General features: G+C 47.4%; 1 protein-coding gene across 17 annotated transcripts in view; it reads right to left on the reverse strand.

Moving 5' to 3' along the window:
• Nucleotides 1–508: 508 nt before the first annotated feature.
• PTPRT (protein tyrosine phosphatase receptor type T) overlaps nucleotides 509–19654 on the reverse strand; it is a 1018757-nt gene continuing 999611 nt past the window's right edge. For all 17 annotated transcript variants that reach the window (XM_070589264.1, XM_070589262.1, XM_070589256.1 and 14 more), the window contains 4 exons: nucleotides 13829–13954; nucleotides 12798–12961; nucleotides 9506–9641; nucleotides 509–8771 (listed from right to left, as the gene is read on the reverse strand). In XM_070589264.1, coding sequence (XP_070445365.1) covers nucleotides 8718–8771; nucleotides 9506–9641; nucleotides 12798–12961; nucleotides 13829–13954 — 480 coding nt within the window. In that variant the 3' untranslated portion in view covers nucleotides 509–8717. The remainder of the gene's footprint in view (nucleotides 8772–9505; nucleotides 9642–12797; nucleotides 12962–13828; nucleotides 13955–19654) is intronic.

The raw sequence follows: 19654 nt of genomic DNA on the forward strand, positions 1-19654 counted from the left end.
TCCCAAGTGATTCTGATGGCAGCGCTCTATGGACCCCACTTGACAAAAAGTGTTTTATCCAACTCTTTTACTAGTGTAATGTGTAATTGTGGAAAATCCCTTAATATTTATGAATCTCAACCTTCCCATCTGTGAAGAAAAGATAATACATATTTCCTGCATTGTAGATGTGAGGATTAAATGAACATAAATATAGAGAAATCTAGTCAATAATAGGTTTATCTCGGGCTGGCCCCATGGCGTGGTGGTTGAGTCTGGTGTGCTCTGCTTTGGTGGCCCGGGTTCGTGGGTTCGGATCCCTGGCATGGACCTACACCACTTGTCAGCCATGGTGTGGAGGCAACCCACACACAAAATAGAGGAAGATTGGCAGGAATGTTAGCTTAGAATCTTCATCACCAAAAAACAAAACAAAACAAAACACCCAACACATTTGTCTCCCCCTTCTTTTTCAACCTGTCTCCACATCACCCCCACCCAACCTCAGGAAGACACGAGTGCGAATATCTTAGGAAAACATGAATCTCAGGGTCACAGCTTTATTGTATAGATTTTCAACACAGCCATATTACAAACATTGTCAGGGAACATTTACAAGAATAAATAAGATGAACTTGCAGGTGTAAAAAGATTACACATCACTGTAATGTACAGTCAAAAAATATATTGATATTCATTGACCTGACATTATTTACTTTCTGCTTTTTTAAGCTAGAATTGGAAACGAAAAGAAAAAAAAGAACATTGACAGCACAGTGCTGGCTTCTTTTAAAAGTTAATTTATCTTGTTTTCTCTTCTCATACGTGCTTTATCTATCAAACACCCAAACTGTACAGGTGCAGGCCATTGGGATTCATGGAAGAGGCTGCAAACAGTGTGGAGACTTTGGTCTCATGCAATATCATATGTCCAGCAGATGTGAAAATGTCAGTCTCCCTGGAGTTGAGCGGGAACCCCATGATGGCCCTTTGAGGGCTCTGATGGTGTCCAGTACCCAAGGCAATGGTAGAAGCCTCGCCTCTTTGTCTTTCATTGGCTAGTAGGATATAGGGTGAAAAGAGAAGGTAGAAAAGTGCTTTTGAGTTTAACTGCCAATAAGATTAGCCTGGAGTGACCTGGGCTAGCTCAGGATCCACCTGGCAAGGAAATGGATGCACTGGGGATGATTATAATCATGTGTCAACTGTGTCACTGTGCTTTCCCTCTTGCAATCTGGTCCAACAGGCCTCAAGTAGGGAGTAGGGGTAGAATTAACCTCTGGAGATAATGTGTATAGTAAGCAAAGCCCTGCTTTGGGTCCTGCTTGGACCTCTACTGGTTCTGGCTGTCACTGATGGCCCTGTTGGCCAGTGGGTCTGAATTATGCCTGGTCTCATCAGAGATGTTGGTGGGCATTGGCTCTATGGCTAAGCAACTGTTCTCTCCAGGCTCTTTGATGATAACTGGCCTGGATGAGCCTTAGATGTGCGGCCAGAACAGCATATTGGCCTGTGTGGTGGGAAGACTTGGGTAGGAGAGCAGGGGGCTTCAACCTCCACAAACCAAGTACAACCTGTTTGGCTTTGTGCTCTGAGGGAATGAAGGAGTTCAAACACGGTCCTAGCTCCATAAGATCTCAGCCATCTAGGGTGGAAGCAACTTAAAAGCCACCTCAGCAATGCTTCTTTTTCCCTTAAAGAGATGTCTGGCTTCTGCTGGACCACTGCTGAGATGGGCAGCTCATCCTCTCTGGCAGATAGCAAGTTCTTCCTTACATCTAGTACGTTTCACCTCTTGGACCTAGTTCCACTCATGGGAGTGACCTGGGACTAGGAAACTGTGCTTGAATTTGTCTAACATTCTGCAGACCTATGGAGGACATAGGCACTAGTATTCTGCCTGACCCTTTGGAAGTCTGATGATACCACTTTGCCCTCTGAGCCTCCAGATTGCCCTGGGGGCTTTGGCCCAAGGAACGCCCTACATCATTAATCTTCCATGGCAGAGAGAGGGGCATGGCGGGCACTGAGAGTTTGCTGGACCATCACCTAGGAGCCCCACTGATATGTATTCACAAGCCCAAAGGCGCTGAAATACATGTACAGGGACTCAATTTTGGTAAGTTACTTCACATTCTCCTTCCTTCCCCAAACCTAAAAGTCCCACCCACCAAGGAACCATGAGTTACACTAATTACCTTGAGTTCCAGGTTTTCATACCAATACTTTCTTGTACAACACTCTAAGGCCCCCGGACTCTCATTCTTTGAACATTCCAACCAAGGATCAGGGTCCAAATTCCATGACCCAGGGCAGCTCTCAGATCCAGAAGGAAGCTCCATCGTGATTCAGCCCCAACAGCTCCTCCCTTTGAACGCTCTTCCATCCTAAGTCTTCCCACATCCCTTGTATCAGCCCCAGTGGACTACTCCCAATCTCTTAGATAACTAGGATGCCAGGCCTGGGGTCTCCCATTGCGGGTTCTGACTCCTCCTCTTAGTGAACCTAACATTCATGGGTGAATTTCAGGGGGTGAATGTGGCCCCTTTGATGACCTTTTCCCACTTTTTCTGGAGGTAGGTGAGAGGGATGAAAGAGATGGTCTTGGACTCTACAAGACAGTGGTACAGTCAGTTAGTGCCATGCAAAAGTCTATCTCTGGTCACCAGTAAACCGGAAGAGAGTCTGCTATGTGCACAACTATGGCTTAGACACCTCTGCTTTGCTTCTGAGGGTCATATCTATGACCCTGAAATATGTGTCAGAGGAAACCGGAGCTAGAACAGCCCCCTCTACTCTCTGCCACTGACTTCTCTCCATGCTGTTCAAATAGTACATGACCTCAAAGGCAGATGCCTGCTAGGTGAAGCCAAAGCCTACATTTTATCATTTCTAGATATGTATACATGGAAAACCTCCAACATGGAGCCATGGAGCCCCTGCATGGGAATATAAGAACAAGGCTGAATCTCAGCTGGTCTCCTTTAGTTGGATTCACTTTACCTATTTCCCTGGCTGTGATTTGGAGCTGGCGTCATTGGCTGAGAAGGAGTTCAGACTAGTCTGATGATGGAGAAAGCAACTCAGGCCTTCAGATGAAATGGCCATCCATGTCACTCATCTTTTGACACACCCTTCAGCTTGGGTTGAACATTTATCCCCAGGGATCTTGGCCTAGCACAGGCTATTGGCCTTATGATTTAGGATTAGCATCCTGCTCATCTTATCCTTGGGCTCACCCATATTTTCCATGGCATTCCTCCTGACTCAGCTTGGTGCTAATGGCCTGTCTGTCCCGCCCAGGAGTGGCCATTGTCCAGGTTAAGAGAGGATAGCTTTCTTCACTCTGTTCTAAGGCTGTAAGATGCAGGAGAATTATAATTCCCTTCAATGTCTCTGGATCTGGGTTGGGCAGTCACTCCTGCAGAAATGACATGATAAGTACCTGGCTGCTCCTCCCTGGGCCTCACTTCTGCTGTATGCAGCAGCCTTGCTAGACTGACACCTCTGTGCACACTACAGAGATTCATACCACAGCTTAGGAAATGTGGTTCCTGGTGATGATGCACAGCAGGAGCTAGCTTAGCAATGGGGAATGGATGATGAATAAACACGAGTGGTCAGAGGGAAAATTATCATCTTTTCTCCAAGACACTGAGACTTGTATTAAAGCAACAAGTGGTTCTGGCCAGTCCTTCCTCATCCCCTGTCCTGTTATGTCATAGAAGTGACCACTTTGCCTAGTAGTCCATATGCAGTATTGGTTCTGAGTATTCCAGTTGGGTCTCAACTTCTTGGTTTGCCTTCCTATTTTCCTGCCCAAAGCTCTCCAAATCTACCCCTACCTGGCCAAGCCTCCTCTCTTCACATCTTTTTCCATTAATTGATTGGCCCAGCATTCTATAGCCAAGAAATGGCTGGGCTTGCATCAGAACTGAAGACTGAGCTCTTTCCACAACAACCCCATGCCTCACCAAGGGATGAACTGTGCCATAGTAACCTGTGCTTCCTGGTAGCACCCCCTCAAGGGCCCTGCATGTTGTAAGAAACCAGTAAGTATGTGTAGTTGAAGTAAAGTGAGAAGCCTTCCAGACCCCAGCCCCTCCTGTAAAGTGTGTCCTCAGATTTGTCCATATTAGCAACCACATGACTCTGCCTGGACAAAGGGCACCACCTTCTAGAAGACCCAGCATTCAGGAATCCACTGAGTAAGGCTGTGTCCGCCTTCTCCTTTACCTTTAGGGTTTTATGGGCTCAGCCTTCACCACGCCAGATGGGAACATCCTCATCATTCTAGTATATGTCAATGGGTTCCTTCCAGCATCCACCTGAAGACTTGAGTTGAGATCAACCCATGAACAGTGAGGTCGGGATAGACCCCCACACCAAAGGATCTGCCTAGGGTAAGGTGAGCTGGACTTGAACTTGAGTCTTGAATTGGCCTCAGGAAGAAGCAGCATGGCCAGGCACTGTGCCTCTCAGACTGGGATACAGTTCCCTAGGGTCCATCGTAGTGAGTTGAGGGGATCAAAATCCCATGAGGGACAGGGCCCATGTGGTTTAAAAAATATTTATACTGTCATATTAAAAGAAATCAGGCAAAATTAGAGTGGAATGCAAATATCACATGAATTGTTAAAGTAAAACATGGAACCATGAAAGAATTGTAAGCTTCCCAGTGTCTGTTTTGGGCTTTACAAGACCCATTGGGTTATCTGTTTCACTCTAGTCTTTGCTATTATGGGTAGCCCATGGGGAAATCTGAGACACAATGGTAGAAAAATATTGTCTTTGAAGTAAAAAAGACCCATTTAAATCCTGGCTCCCTCACTCACTAGCTGTGGAACTGTGGGCAAATGATTCTTCCCTCTGAACCTCAGTTTTCTCATCTGTAAAATGGTAACAATCACAAACACTTTTGATGAATTTTGGAAGAATTCAGTGAGCTCACACTTTGGAGTCCCCAGCACAGGGTCTGCTGGTTCCATGTGAGGGCTGACATCTGGCAGGCCATTGCTCAGGCCATACCTAAAGAGAAGGCCAGCACCAAAAGCAACCTGGCCCCTTCTGTTCCCACAAAGAAAGGTATACTGTGGCCATCTAGAGGCTCGGAGGCCCCTGGCTGACCCAGGATCTTCACACCAGAAAGAGTGAGAGGACACAATGTTGGGACACAGCGAAGATATATCCTGAAGCTATCTAGGCCATAAACACATGCAGGTGGGGACAGCTCCTGGCTTCTCATTAATTCCTTGCATTTTCTCCAAACAGAGTCCACACCTAAGAGGTGAGAATCACGAAGTTCTGTACTAAGTAAGGGTACCGTCTTTGGTACCCAAGAGACAAGAGGCTAGCCCTTGCTGTGGAGACTCAGAGAGCATTAATACTATTTTCCTCTGCATGTGAAAGGTCAGCTCACCCTATAAGTGGGGAGAGGTGGGAAGATACCTTGGGGGAGGTGGTGTTTGCTCAGAAGGTTTTTTGGGGAAGAGATTAAGTCCAAATTCCTGGGCACCAGTGCCCTATCTCCTCTAAGCTCTGTCTCACACTTGCCATGCAGGATCCTGGGGAAGGCATCCCCATCCACAAGCCTCAGTTTCCTCCTGTGTACACTGGCCCAAGACTCGTTCACTGCCCTACCTTCTTTGGAGGGTGGCTGGGTTGTGAGGAATGAGGGGATGAGCTGGGGGAACCATCACTGGCCCTTGTTGGGTTACCCCACCGTGGCCTGAGTTTTCACAATGTTCCTTCTCCCTGAAGTCACATTTTAAATTCTTACCATTTGAAATGATAGAAGACACTGTCATTTTTATCTGCCAGCTATTTCACCCTTTCCTGAACAGAAAAAAGCCCAGGATTTGTGTTAGAGAGTGCCTCCCTACTACCATTCTGTAAGGATGAGCCAAGATTTGAGGGAAGAGCATGTAACAGGCTGATTTGCTTTGCTACAGGCTCCTTAAAGGCTGGGGGAAGGCTGGCTGGAACAGTGGGCTGGAGCCAGGAGAAGCCAGCAGGACCACTGGGGGCTGGGGCCTGGGGACCTGCTCAAGCATACCTGGGAAGGGGCCCATGAAAGGAGAAGATCAAGTTCATCGTGGGGCTCCTTTGCCTTCCTTCGCTTTGAGATGCCTCCTTTTGAACCTCCAAAGTGACAGCCCTTCCTTGATCAAGTCTGTGTCCCTAGACTTCCAGATAGCTCCAGAGCCTGAGCCAATGGGAGCAGCTTCTGCGGGTCCCTTTCAAGTCCTGTCCTCATGGGCCTGGAGGCCTGGGTTGGTCACCCTGCTCTGTGGTAGAGCAGAGACCCAAAGTTCCTCATAGAAGCTGCATCTCATGATCCACTGCATTTTGTTCCAGCAACAAAATAATGAGCAGACAGACAAATAGATGAGATATTAAAAAGTAAACACTTAAGGGAATGTGTTTTCACAGTGTCTGATGAAAGGAAAAGAGGCAGCCCCACTCCCCCAGAGGGAGCCTTCTCTGACACTTGGCTGAGCCCATCACTCAAAGGCTCTGCTGGCTCCTTGTTGCCCACAGGGGCAAAGTCTGCACTCTCAGTGGAGCGTTCATCTCCCTGACCCTGCTCATCTCCTGCCACGCCTCCTGTCTGCTGTGCTCCACCTGAGCTGACCTCCCACCATATAACCCACCCATCCAGTGATTTCTCACACCTTTTTGCCATTGTACATACTGATTCCTTGGCCTGAATTTCCTTGTCTTCCTTTTTCTACCTGTTGAGACCCAGCTGGAATGGATGTCACCTTCTCTAGAAAGCCCTGGGCAAGAATCTGTCATGTTCCTCGACTCTATAACACTTGCACGTTGCACCGTGGTTCAAGTTACCCAGTATACAGTGAGCTCTTGAGGGCAAAAATTGTGCCTTATTAAATTCTGTGCTCCCCATGACCTGTCTGGAGCTAGATGAGCCTCCAAGATGGAGATTGCTCCATCCCAGGCCACCCCAGGCTGCCAGATATTGTACCTAAGAGCCAGCTAGAGACCAAGGTAGAGAGAGTGTCCCTGGTTGGCAGAACTCATAGCCTGAGGGAACAGGGAATTGTTTCCACTGGCTCAGATATTAAATGAGACTAGCTTTCCTGGGGAGCTGAGAATGAGTTACTAAAACATATCTGAAATTCTGGGCTTCCCAGAAGAACTGGCATCAGAAACAAAGAATTAAATTTCCATTATGGAGTTCTCTGCTCAGAAGTTTCTGGCCTTATTTTCTCTCCATAAAATAATTGCTTGGCTGAGGAAGGATGAAGAAAACAGTACAAATAAGTCTCAACATCATTATCTGTCTTTTTGGAACCCAGAATTTCATCACTGAGGAGAATGCCTCAGTTTGTAAAGTGGAGATAACAGGTTAATAGCTGGCTCATGGGGATTCTAAGGTTGCATGAGATGTCATATGGAATGTGCCAAGCTTGGCATACAGTAGATGCTTAGCAAATGTTGGTTCCCTTTCATTTACTCACCTACATTATGGGCAAGACCCTAGATCTTCTGATCCCTTTGGCCTGTTTTAAACCAAAGCATAACTGGGTCCACAATGACCTTTTTCAAGATGGCAGCTGGGATCTCCAGGAAGGAATTGGAATTTGCGGATCCAAGATTATGCACAAAGCTGGTACTCTATCTGCTCTAGAAACCAAAGGGACCATCTTCAGACTAGGCCATCTCTCCCTTGCTCAATGGCTGTGCTCTCCCAAGGTGGGACCTTTTAAGGACATTGTCAGGAAAGAGATTTGTTTTACAGCTACACATCTGAATTCTCTCCCCACCTTTTTTGTTTTTTTACATAAGAGACTAAGATTTTACACTCCCCCAAAGAAAGTTTCTTCTCACATACACTTTGGAAAATAATCAACTCTTATGTTGTTCATCCCTCCAAAAGGAGCCACCACCGAAGAGACACAGGGTCAGCCAGAGCCCTGCCCCAGGGAGGTGGTCCCTTTTCACAAAGACAAGGAGGAGCAGGAAAGTTCCCTGCAGTGCCACCCCCTCCCACTGACCACAGAAAAGCAAAGAAAACCTTTATTGAAGGGTGCTGTGGACACAGCGGGCTGGCCAGTGAATGACAGCAGGTCAAGACCCAGGCTGGGGGAGGGGTAGAGAATGGTAGTGGGCCAAGCCCCATGCAGGTTAGGTGTGAGGACGGGGACCTCTGCTGTGGTCTTGGGAGCATCCTGAGGTCACACTGATCCAGACTGGCAGGTGTCCAGTGCCAGAGGCCCCTGAAGGAGATTGCAGGGGGCAGCAGAGCAGGGACCTCAAGAACTCAACCATTTCCATAACAGCGTGGGAGAGAACCCACATCCCCTCCACTCTCAAGGACAAGCAGGACAGGGAGGTGCTGCCGAGCCTGCCACTCCCCAGCACCACGCAGTCGGCCTGCCATGAAATTCACACACTTGAAAAGAGCAAAAGCAAGAGGTCTAGGAACCGAAAAATCTGGGGCCTTGCTGTGGGTGCACTTCTGCATGGACCGTGGCTGTGGCTGGCTGGGTGTGGAAGCGAAACCTTGGCCTTTCAGAACAGCATCTCCCACAGCTACAGGAGACCCTCCCCCAGAAGGTGCAGAGCCCACCACAGAACACGGGACCACAAGTCTTCTCCTTGGAGTTGGGCAGGGTGTCGCCTCTCAGTCCCTGGGCCCAGTCACTGCCGCTCACAGAAAAGGGGGCTTGGCTGCAGCAGGTTCTGGACTCCGGCAGGTTCCCCATCCCATCAGGCTAAAAGGAGCTTAAATATTCCAGTGCCACCTCGTATACAAATTTATACTGTTCCTGAGAGGACGAAAGGCAGAGAGGGAGACGAGGAGACAGGAGAGAGATGAAAAGGAAAGAGAAAATGCATTTAGTTCAGAGATACAGATTTTGAAGAAAATTTGACGTCTGTACTAACAGTCAACTCAAAATTATCCATATGGATTCTGAATCAGTAAATCTAGAGTGGGGCTCAAGATTCTGCATTTCTACCAAGCTCCCACGTGATGCTGATGCTGCTGGTCTATGGACCAGACTTTGAGTAGGACCTCACTTTGAGAAAGTCCACACTTAGAGTAGGTTTAAAGATACATATTAAAGTTCCTTGTGTATGGTCTGTCTCCATCACTCTGCCTGCCCACTCTCTTTCCATCCCTTTCTCCATAGTGTGCTCGCTTGACGCTTTATACTGTAAAAATTAACATAGATTAATTAGAATAGGATTGGACTGAACTGAAAACATAATTCACACTCTACTAATCCAGAATCCCTTCCTCTAAGCCTGAACTAGTGACACTCTCCTAAGGAATGGAAAGAGTAAAACAAGAGTGTACAAGGATTAATATTTGGACTGTCCTATAGAACAGAGAAGTTGGTGACGTCAGAAGGGAGGGAAGCAGAGCAGATAACTGCATGCAAAGGTTGTAGGCTGTAGGGACTCAATAAGCACCTAGTTGTTGAGTATTTTTACTATTGATGCTGTTTTCTTCACGGTCAGGCCCTGGCTACAGGAGAACAGTTCTTGGGACACTCACCAGGGTCTCCACCATGTTGGACTTGTTGTTGCGCAATGTTTTCACAATGTGGAACACGTCAATGATGTTCTGCTGCTGGATCATCTCGCACACGCTGCAGATGGCACAGAAGGTCCCACTGCGGCCTCCCCCATTTCTAAACACAGAGCACAGAGGTGAGCCAGATTCCTGGGTACCCTCAGGCACCTGCTGACCCTGAAGCCACATCAGCAATAGTGGGGAGTGGCTGCCTTGGCAAATGCATGATGAGGCAATGGTGAAAGCCTGAACCTGAGCCATGAGTTACGATTTGAGTCTCATCTGTGTTATGAATCTGCTTTGATCTTGGGCATGTCACTTCCTGTGTCTGAGCCCCAGGCTCCCCATTTATATAATGAAGGGGTTAGACTAGATGACTTTTGAGAATTCAATTAGCTTGATGTTTGCTTGATTCTATGAGCATGTTACAGTTACCTGTGGGACACTGACCCAAATCCTCAGGGCAGACAGATAGTGTGTCTTCATAGATGTGGCACTTGCATCCTTGTCTAAAAGGATGCTCTGGGTCCACTTACACATCCAAAGAAGACAATGGAAGGTGGCATGTGATTTTCCTCATAGTTCTTCGCATCCACTAAGGACAGCAATACCAGAGACATCTCTGCTAGCATAGGGTCAGCCAGTCTAAGTTTTGGAAGGAGGATGGGGTGGGTCTGAGATGCCGTGTCCCAAAATGATAGGTCTCTGTTTGTGCATGCTGGTTTAATCAAGACCCTCCTGATCTGAGGAATAGAGATACAGGGCTCTTTGCAGGGTCATCCTTCTGTCACTCCTTCTTTCTGATGCTCCATAAGTCATCTTCATGGAAATACCCCTTCAACTATTTACAGAAAGTCCCTTTAGAAATCTGCCAGATTTGGAACTCCTGGGCATGTTGCCAAGAGCAACTAATGTTTTCATGCAATGGTCTGTGTCTTAAGAACATCTGGACGGAAGCTAAGGCACTCAGTCAATCTCCCAGATGTTTTATCTATAGGATACCCAAAGACCAGATGTTTCAAGTACAGACAGTTGCCCTTCATCCAATGCCTGGCCAGTGCTTACATTTCAATGTCTGTTTTGGTGTCTCTGGCCCCCAAAGATGCCAAGGTCCCTGTTGATAGAAGGACACTCCCGTGCTTTCCTTTGGTTCAAACTGCTGGTCACCTTAGCTAGGGGGAACATGGATAAAAAGATACTTCTGCAAAAAGCAGGCTAAAAAACAATCCCATGGGAAAGAGGAGGAAAGGAAATCCCAGAAGGAGGGTTCAGCATTTCCTGAAGCCAGAAAAGCAGAGTCCAAGAGGAAGAGGTGAGTGGACACAGGCAGCTCAGGGCCCAGTGGAGTGAGACTGAACAGGTATGGCTCTGTGCTAAAGGTGAGGCCCCCTGAGTTTGCGGGACAGAACTAGAGGGAGCAGGGGTTAGTTGGCAGGGAACAAGCTGCCAGTTTCTGGGATGTAGGCAGAGCCAGCTCAGCTTGGCTGGCGTCACCCACCATGACATGCAACATCTCACAGCATCTTCCTGGACTCCAGTCTGTGATGTGCATCCTTTGGGAAGGGGAGATTGCTACCAGTGGTGGCCCTTAAACTGTGTGTCTGTGTGTGTGTGTGTGACCTCCCTTTAAGCTCTCTGATTTTCCTGACATGTGCATGCACCACCTATCTGAAAAAGAAGGAACAATAATGGTGGGTTTGGGTCAGTGTGCTACAGGTAACTGTAAAATGCTCAGAGAACCAAGGAAACATCAAGCTAATTGAACTCTCAGAAGTCGCCCTTCATTATGTGAATGGAGAGCCTGGGGCTCAGACACAGGAAGTGACGTGCCCAAAGTCAATGGCCTGGTTTTGAAAAGAGTGAACTCAATTCTGAGCTCAGTAGGATGTTATTAATGCCTCCACCGGCTCCAGAAATATTTATTTGAAAAAGGGAAGACTTTGTTTCAATCTTCCTTTAGCATAACATTTTTAAAGAGTGAGGCCCTCTCAATCACTTCCCCCCAAATCATTTTACGTTCTAAGAAGCAAAGTGAAGGAGTGCAAATCAAATGTTCCACACATAGCTCTTACGGCCACAGATTAGTTTTGGGTCTGAGATCTTTGTAGAATCTTTCTCTGAGGTGGCTTTATCCTCCTATGGTAGACTTTGACACATGCTCTCTGAAGTGGTTACATTTAAACCATTTGCATAGTTGCTACCGTGACATTGTGCATGTCTATGTTGGTAGATAAATTGTTTTTGTTTTCTCAATATTTCATGCCTAAACGCCACAAGATCTTAAGTTGATCTAAGTCAAAATACTCATTGGACAGAGGAGGAAACTGAGGCTCACAAAGTTAAGTGATTTTCTTGATGACAGCTTTTTTTTTCTAGATGACAATCCTCTGGGGGTCCTGACCTCTACCCCACATTATGACATCAGGGCCTATTTGACCAGGAAACTCTGTGCCTCAACCATGCCCATTCTAAGACAGGAGGCAAAGGTTCCAGTTCACCCCAGTAATGGAGACAGTGCTCCCAAGGCCCTTTGCATTCACTGGTCAGCCCCTCAGGGCAGTGCTCCCCCTCATGCTCTCCATGTCCCGGTGTTCCCACTGTGCCCATAGTAGAGATGTCCCAGCAGGCAGACGTGGTGGATGAGTCCTTTGGTTTACCCAGAGGCAGCGTGGGTTAATGGACAGCACAGTAGCTTGGAGCCCAGTGGTTCAAACCAAAGCTCCTCTCATAATTGCTTGATCCCTTCCTCTGCCTGTGTCTGAGTTTTCTCACTACAACATGGTAATATCTACCTCACAGATGGAATGAGGTGATTCATTTAAAATGTCTGGCATTAAGCTCACTTAATCAATGCCTTCCCCTTTCTTCTTTTCCTTCTGTAGGAAATAATAGAAGAGGATCTGGTCAGTGGAACCCACTTCATCCTGAGCTTTTTTATGACTAGCAGGACACATCATGCCTCCTGTTGGACAGTGGGGCTTATCTCCCTGTTGGGAGCACTGAGAGCAGTCTGTCCACCCCCTATGTTTGTGGAAAGGCCACCAAGTTTTGCATCAATAATATGTTATGTAACATTAGTTCAAGGCAAAAAATTGGCAACCCCAGTCCATTAAAGGATCGAAATTCCTTGAACACACTCCTATTGGCCTTTAAGGGGTGTTGAGATGTGGTATAGCCAGGCATGCCTAGGACTGGTGTTTGTGGCAGCAGCATCCTCGTGCTCGTCCTATTACCCACCACCCTGTTGCCCTGGAGACCCCTCCATGGTACTCACAGGCAGTGGACCACAGTGCGTCCCTCCCTCCCGTCATACTGCTCCTGCCACTTCTCCAACCGTCGGACCACTTTGAGCAGAGAGCGCTTGGAGGGGGGTGTGTCCCGGTAGGCGGGCCAGCCAATGTACTGGAGGTGCTGGACTATACGATACCCATCCTGTGGCTGAGAACAGAGAGGCTGTTAGGGCTGTTCTGCTGGGGATGCTTGGGGACTCAAGCCCTCCAGATACCCTGGGCGCTGCAGCATTATAGTGGGAGATGGACCAAATGGGGTCCTTGCCACATCCTGTGGGGAGAGTCACAGACTATACCCATACTCATCTCTACATCTTTGTGCACAGTGATTCTCCTGTCATGACTGCCCTGCACCCCTTCTCTACCTGTAAAACTCCTACTCAGTCTTCAAAACCTTATTCAAATGTCCCTTTCTCCAGGAAAAGCCTTCTGTGACTCTTCCAGGCAGAATTCATCTCTCTCCCTGAGGTTCATGTGCCAGAGTATATCTCACCTTCCCATCAGATAGTGAACTCTGAGGGCTGGGACTGAGTAAAGACCAAGGCCATTTTAGTTAGCCCCCATTTCATAAATTACTAATATTCTCCGTTCTCCCACCCAGTACTCTTCCACCCAGCCAGTGAATTTCCTCACGGAAGCAACTGATTATTTTTCATGTTCGTGTTCCCAGGGTCTAGTCAAAGCTTACTGGATCCATTCAAAGGCTGCATCAATTCATGCCAAAACAGTGTGACACAGTGGGGAAGCGCTAATCTCTGAGAAGTTTTGTCTACACAGCAGCAAGCGTGTCAGGAAACAGGCAGATGGCAGGTTGGATGTCGCCCTGTGCGTCTCGGAGTGTTGGAGCCATTGCCACGTCTAGAGCCGGAATCGACAGAAGCATCACTTCCTCAAGGAGGAGATTATCAGGAGAGCACAGCACAGACTCTTGGCTGGCGTGTGGGATCTTCTCCCAGCAGCCTCCGTCTGTTTGGGGGAGGAAAGACACAGAAAGCAACGGCGGCCGTACGCTTACCCGAGCCATGTTACAGATGCGGAATATTCTGTGGATGATGTCCTCGTCGATGTCTGCGGAGACGAACTCCACCTGGATGGGCCCGTAGCATCCGGAGGTCTTCTCAGGCCAGTACTGCATACAGAGCTGGGGAAAGGAAAGACGTCACAGAAAGACGTCAAGGCCAGGGGTGGGGGGATTTGGTCTCATTTATCCCTGAGCCTTTCTTAAGGCCTGTAGGAAACATTGGCTAGAAATTTAGGGTACTATCCAGAAAATTAGACTCAGCTTCCGTGTTGGGAGCAGCCATCCCTTTTTTTGGTTGTTGAAATGTCAAAACCCTGAACACAGAAACACTGGGATTAAAAATCTTTGCTATGCTGATTTCAAACCATCTGTTAGGCTTCCTCATCCGTAAAATGGAGAGAATAACACCTACCTTGAGGCACTGCTGTCAGGATTGATAGAACGCTGAGGGAAGGGCAGGTATAACTTTAGTTCAGTGGGAATCATGGCAAACTTTTCCCCATTCTCGGAAAACCTTCACAGTGTTCATTTCATCATCAGATCGCCAGTAGTTTTAAAACATACATAGGCTTTGGCATCAGATAGGCTTGGGTCCTAATCCAGGCTCTGCTGCTTCTTAGCTTTCTGACCCAGCTCAGTTTTCTCATATGTAAAAGGGGGTAATGATGCTGACCTTGTACCAAAAGATAACATAACATGGTATGGAGAGATCTTGTCTGTGATCTTCCCCATTTTTCTAGAATTAGGAATTAGAACCCACAGCTGAGAGAGCAAATGGCAATGGTTGTCCCTCAACCTAAGACAATGGTTCTCAGTCAGAGGGTGTTTTGTCACCCAGGGGACATTTGGCAATGCCTGGAGACAGTTTTGATTGTGACACCTGTGGATTGCAATGGGCATCTAGTGGGTAGAGGCCAGGATGCTGCTAAACGTCCTACAGTGCACATAGTAGCTCCCCCAGGAGGAACTGTTACAGGCTCTTAACATCAGCCCTGATATCAGTTCCCCCACATTGAACCCACCATATATGGGGTTAAAACTAAAACCCACCACCCCCTTTCCTGCTTCTCTAGCTCCACTCACATGCAAATACCTGTTTCTTTAAACTTGGACTCCTTGAGCTTTACAACTAAATGGGAGTGACAAACTGTTAAAAGCCCAGGTGGCCTGGAGTTGGAGGCACACTAAAGTTTAGCTAATCATGTGTCCCTGAGTTTGCCAGGAAAGCCGCTGTCTCAAGAGTATCAAGGAGCGGAGGCTTCCCAGATCTCAACTCCTCGACTCCCGGTGCTCGAACCTGCCTCAAACAAGAAGAGGAGACAACGGCGAAGGATGCCCGCCTGCCATCCTCCTATCTCACCCTCCCCCCGCCTTGCTGCAAGCAGCCTTTCAAGGCCAAACGCAGGCTGGTGGGAAAGCACCGAGCTGCACAAGCTACATGTTCCCCCCTCCCCTACCCAAAACCCCAAATAAAAATCCCTACCCATTCCTCATCGGGCAGCTAGCAACTTTTGAGGCATGGGCCCTTGCTTTGCTCCCTGTGCCTGGCATAGTAAAAACCTTTCCTCTTCCACTCAAGACTCTGTTCTCGTTATTTGGATTAGCATCGAGTTCAGAGACTAAACTTTCGGTTACAGAATCTGGCCCAAAATATCAATAGTGCAGGAACTGAGAAACCCTGGTCCAAGATCATAAATCGTTCCTTAAGTTTATGGTGTCACTAAGAAGGAGAGACAGATACTTTATTCCCCTGTATCTGTTGAGCCCCTAGATGACTGTAGCTGGGGAAAGAATACTGAGGTAGGTGGCAGGGATTGTGACTCAGAGAAGGGCAAAGCATGCTCCCTCAAATTCCTGGTTCCTAAGGGGCATGGAGATGGACCCTGTCCAGGTCGGCGGGCCACAGAGTTGGGGCACAGAGGAAAGCTCACACTAGGGTGCTGGGGGGCACTTCAGCATGGACAAAAATGCCATGTGTTAGAAAGACCCTCCATGTAAGGGTTGCCCAGAAGACGTGGCTGAGACTCACAAAGACCCACCAAGGCTCCTGAGAGCAGCTTGGGATGGAGTCTCAGCAGTGGGGTCTGCCACAGCCTACACCAAGCTTGCAGACAAGGAGCTAGACTGACAGAGGTAATCCACAGAAATCCAGGGGCCTCTGCATAGCCACCGCGGATGCAGGATTTTCATGAAAATGATCACTCTCCCTTTTGTTGAGAGAACAGTCAATTCACCCCGGGCAGTCACATGCAAAAACATCTTTTATTCTATCTTTTCTCCAGAAATAGAACCAGAATGGAAGAGCAGGGAGGAGGGAGCGTGTAGGAGAGAGAAAAGCACGTGTCTCCCGCCTTCCTAGCTGTGGAACTCAAGTTCTAGCTGAGAGATAACACTGTTCACACTATGGCCCATAGGACAGCAGCCTGATTTTGTAAATAAAGCTTTATTTTTGTAAATAAAGCTTTTTATTTGTAAAAATAGCTTTATTGAAATACAGCTATGCTCATTCTTTTACGTATCGCCTATGGTTGCTTTCAAGCTCCAGCGCAGATTTGAGTAGTTGAGATAGAGCCCATAGAGCCTGCAAAACCCAAAATATTTTCTATCTGATCCTTTACAGAGAAAGTCTGCCAAGCCCTGTCCTGCAGGGTGCTCTGAGGATAAAGGAGATAATGCTTGTGAAGAAAGCCCTTAGCATAGCGCCAGGCATGGAATAAGCACTCAATAAATACCAGCGCTTCATATTATTGTTGAACCTATCAGTGCTCAACAAGAATAACAACAATAATGTTAATAGCTAACAAATAAATGTGAAGGATTGTTCTTCTTATCACCTCTCTTAAATAGCAAAGACAAGGAGGTTAAGTTTCATAACGCAATGGTGCCTCGCTTTCCGGGCGTCTCTATTGGGGGTCAACTGGGCATACTGAGAAAGGAGATGTGTGTGTGTGTGTGTGTGTGTTTGTAGGGCAAGGGGTAGGGCTGGTCACAGGGGCCTCCGTGGCTGGACAATCATCTACTGAGCTGTGCAGTAGTGACAAATCCACGGTTTGAACTTCATTTCTCTTTGCCATTGGCTCTTCTGCCTAGCACCCTTCACAGTAATGAGGGACTGGTATAGATAAGTGTGCGGCTGGCCAGAGAAATCAGAACTAATCAGCACTGCCCATTTAAAGAAAATAATTGCCTTTTATCACCTGCATTGAATTTAGCCTTGCCAGAGGTTGGCCGTGATCCTCACATGAGGTACATGGGTCCGAAGCACCGGGGAAAGTCCAATACCCCCAATATTTCCAATCTGGAGAGAATGTTGAATGATTTGTCTCTTTTAATGAGATTTCCAGACCAATTTCTCACGCTAATAGGTTCTACTATGCCTCAAACCAGACTCCTATATTTTGGAACACTTCGCTGCATTTGGTTTTCCAGGTCACTCTCCCCTAGTGCCCAGAGGGCTGGGGAAGGTTGCAGGCTTCTTCTAATCCTAAATCCTTTCACTTGAGTTCCCTAATTCGGGAGACCACATCAGCAACTGTGCGGGTGACATTCAGCTGGCTGATGTGTGGGCAGATGCAGTGTTTGAGCTGCCAAGGATCATCAGGGTCCCCCCCAACCCAGGACGTCACACATAATCTAGCCATGGGAAATGGGAGAAAGATGGGGGAAGCCAAGTGTTCTGTTCCCAGTGACACTTTGGGACTGAGAAATGATTCTCATCCACAAGAAATGTCCTCTACGGTTGAGCTCAAGACTGTCCTGGTGTCCAGTGGGTGCCTCATTTTGGCCTGTATATGCAGTGCAGCAAAATGTAATGGGGCTCCCACTTGCAGGGTCCCGGGTTCAAATCCCAGTGCTGTCACTTTCTAGCCGAGTCATAGTCAAATCTTTTAGCATCTCTGGGTCGTTACGAGTGGCTGTGAATCTTGATGTGTCTTCTTAGCACAGGGATCTGTAACCAGTGAGTCCTCAATAAATATGAGCTTTATTTAGCAGGCAGTGTGGGGGAGAGTCACTCAAAACAAGACGGATAAGCGAAGGTTTTTTTTCCTCCACTTGGCAGCCCTTATGAAAATGTCTTTTTAGGATAATACTCAAAGGACTGCCCTTGCTGTGAAAATTCTTGATCAGCTGGTCTGGGGAAGCAGTGGGGATGGGGGACACTGTTCTGCACATCAAAGGAGAAAGACCTGTGGGTTGTTCTTGAGAGGGACCCAGGAGACGGAAGAGGGAGGTTGGGAGCATAGTGGAAGCAGTGGAAGGGTCAAAGGTGAATCAATGTTCATGTGACCCACTCCTAACCTCCTAAATATTCAGTAAATTTATAATAATGTGTACAATGCTCAACGCACATGGATTTCTTATGGAAATCAGAGAGGAATTGAGCTTTGTTCTTTGGGTGACATAGGAATGGAGCAAAGACCACATATATGAACTAAGGGCCAGACCATGAGCACATAAACATCAGAAGTTTATAGAAATCTTGGGGAGGAAGGCTTACGGTTTCTTAACGTCCTGGAAATAGGCGGTTCTAGGAAGCCCACTTGGTTCCCTAAAACCACAAGGACCCAGCTAACCTGCGGCCACACGTACACTCAATCCAATGTTGGCATTTTCTTCCTTAGTTGGAAAACTTTTCAAGTGGCTGTCTCCAAGAATGGAGTCAAACCCTTTAGCCTAGAGCCCTAACTAACGGCCTTTCCCATTTCATATCCTACTACTCCCCTCCTCTCCTTTTTCTCCCGTTAGTCTGGGAAGGGGTGGTGTTGCTGTCCCAGTGGAGGCTTCACCCCTGCGGACACACACAGGCCGTGCTGAGGACCCGACCCGGGAGGGGAAGCTGGTCCAGTTGCTGCTGCTGATTTAGAAATGGCTACACTCCTTCCAGAAAAGCAGAGGGGCTTTTGCTATTTATTGTCAGAACAAGTTAAACCAAGCGAAAGTCGTGAAGCCAGTGTGGACAGCCCTGGAACAGCTGCCATACATTATTCCACCTAGTGATCTCTATAGCTGTTTGGGCCATGAAAAGCTGTCCTTCGGGGGTGCGAGTTCATACGCGAAACATAACAAACGGGGAGGCAGCCTGCCTGTTAAACATCATTTTCTTGCTGATGGAATCAGAAAGCTTGTTAGTCGCTGGAATAAACATGCTCTGATGAGTTGAATGAAAACTAGCATACGGCCTATTTTGGGCATAAACAATTTTAAACTATCTTTCAGTCCACCTTAGTCACGCCTTTTGGTAATTAAAACATACTTTGATAAAACGGAAAGGCCAAGTAATACCATAGCTTCAGAAATTAAGGACTCTACTTATGAAGGTCCCTGTGATCCATGGCAGGGAAACAAGCCAGGGCCACTTAAAGGTGACGCTGAATTAGCATTTTTAATAGAAAAATATAAAAGAGTCACCTGGATTGAATTGGCTTTAAAATTCAGATCAGTGATTATAAAATTCCTTTAAGTAGATTCTATAAAGAGCCAAAAACGTATAACTGGCTTTAACACTGTGGCCAGTTAAGGAAGACAGACTGTGGATGAAGCAGCAGGGGCGGAGCAGGGGGCAGAGAGAGAAAGGCACATGGACCGTAATCAATAGCCGCACGAGGTGACTAATGCAGTCCCCAGGTAGTGGGTGGAAACTTACTTATGACAGTTGCATCCAAGTTTGTTTTGGGGAAGAAAGGGTGGGAGTTGAGGAGAATGTCTACAGAGGAAGGTAGAGTGGGTGGGAGGCAGGTTATAGAAGGAGGTATTAGAAAGACTGCTGAATTATGCAGCTGCGGAAAGGAACAACTTTTGGGGAGCGGGTGGAAGAGCTGA

The sequence above is a fragment of the Equus przewalskii genome, chromosome 21 (assembly GCF_037783145.1).
Source record: "Equus przewalskii isolate Varuska chromosome 21, EquPr2, whole genome shotgun sequence".
In the NCBI taxonomy this organism is placed as follows: domain Eukaryota; kingdom Metazoa; phylum Chordata; class Mammalia; order Perissodactyla; family Equidae; genus Equus; species Equus przewalskii.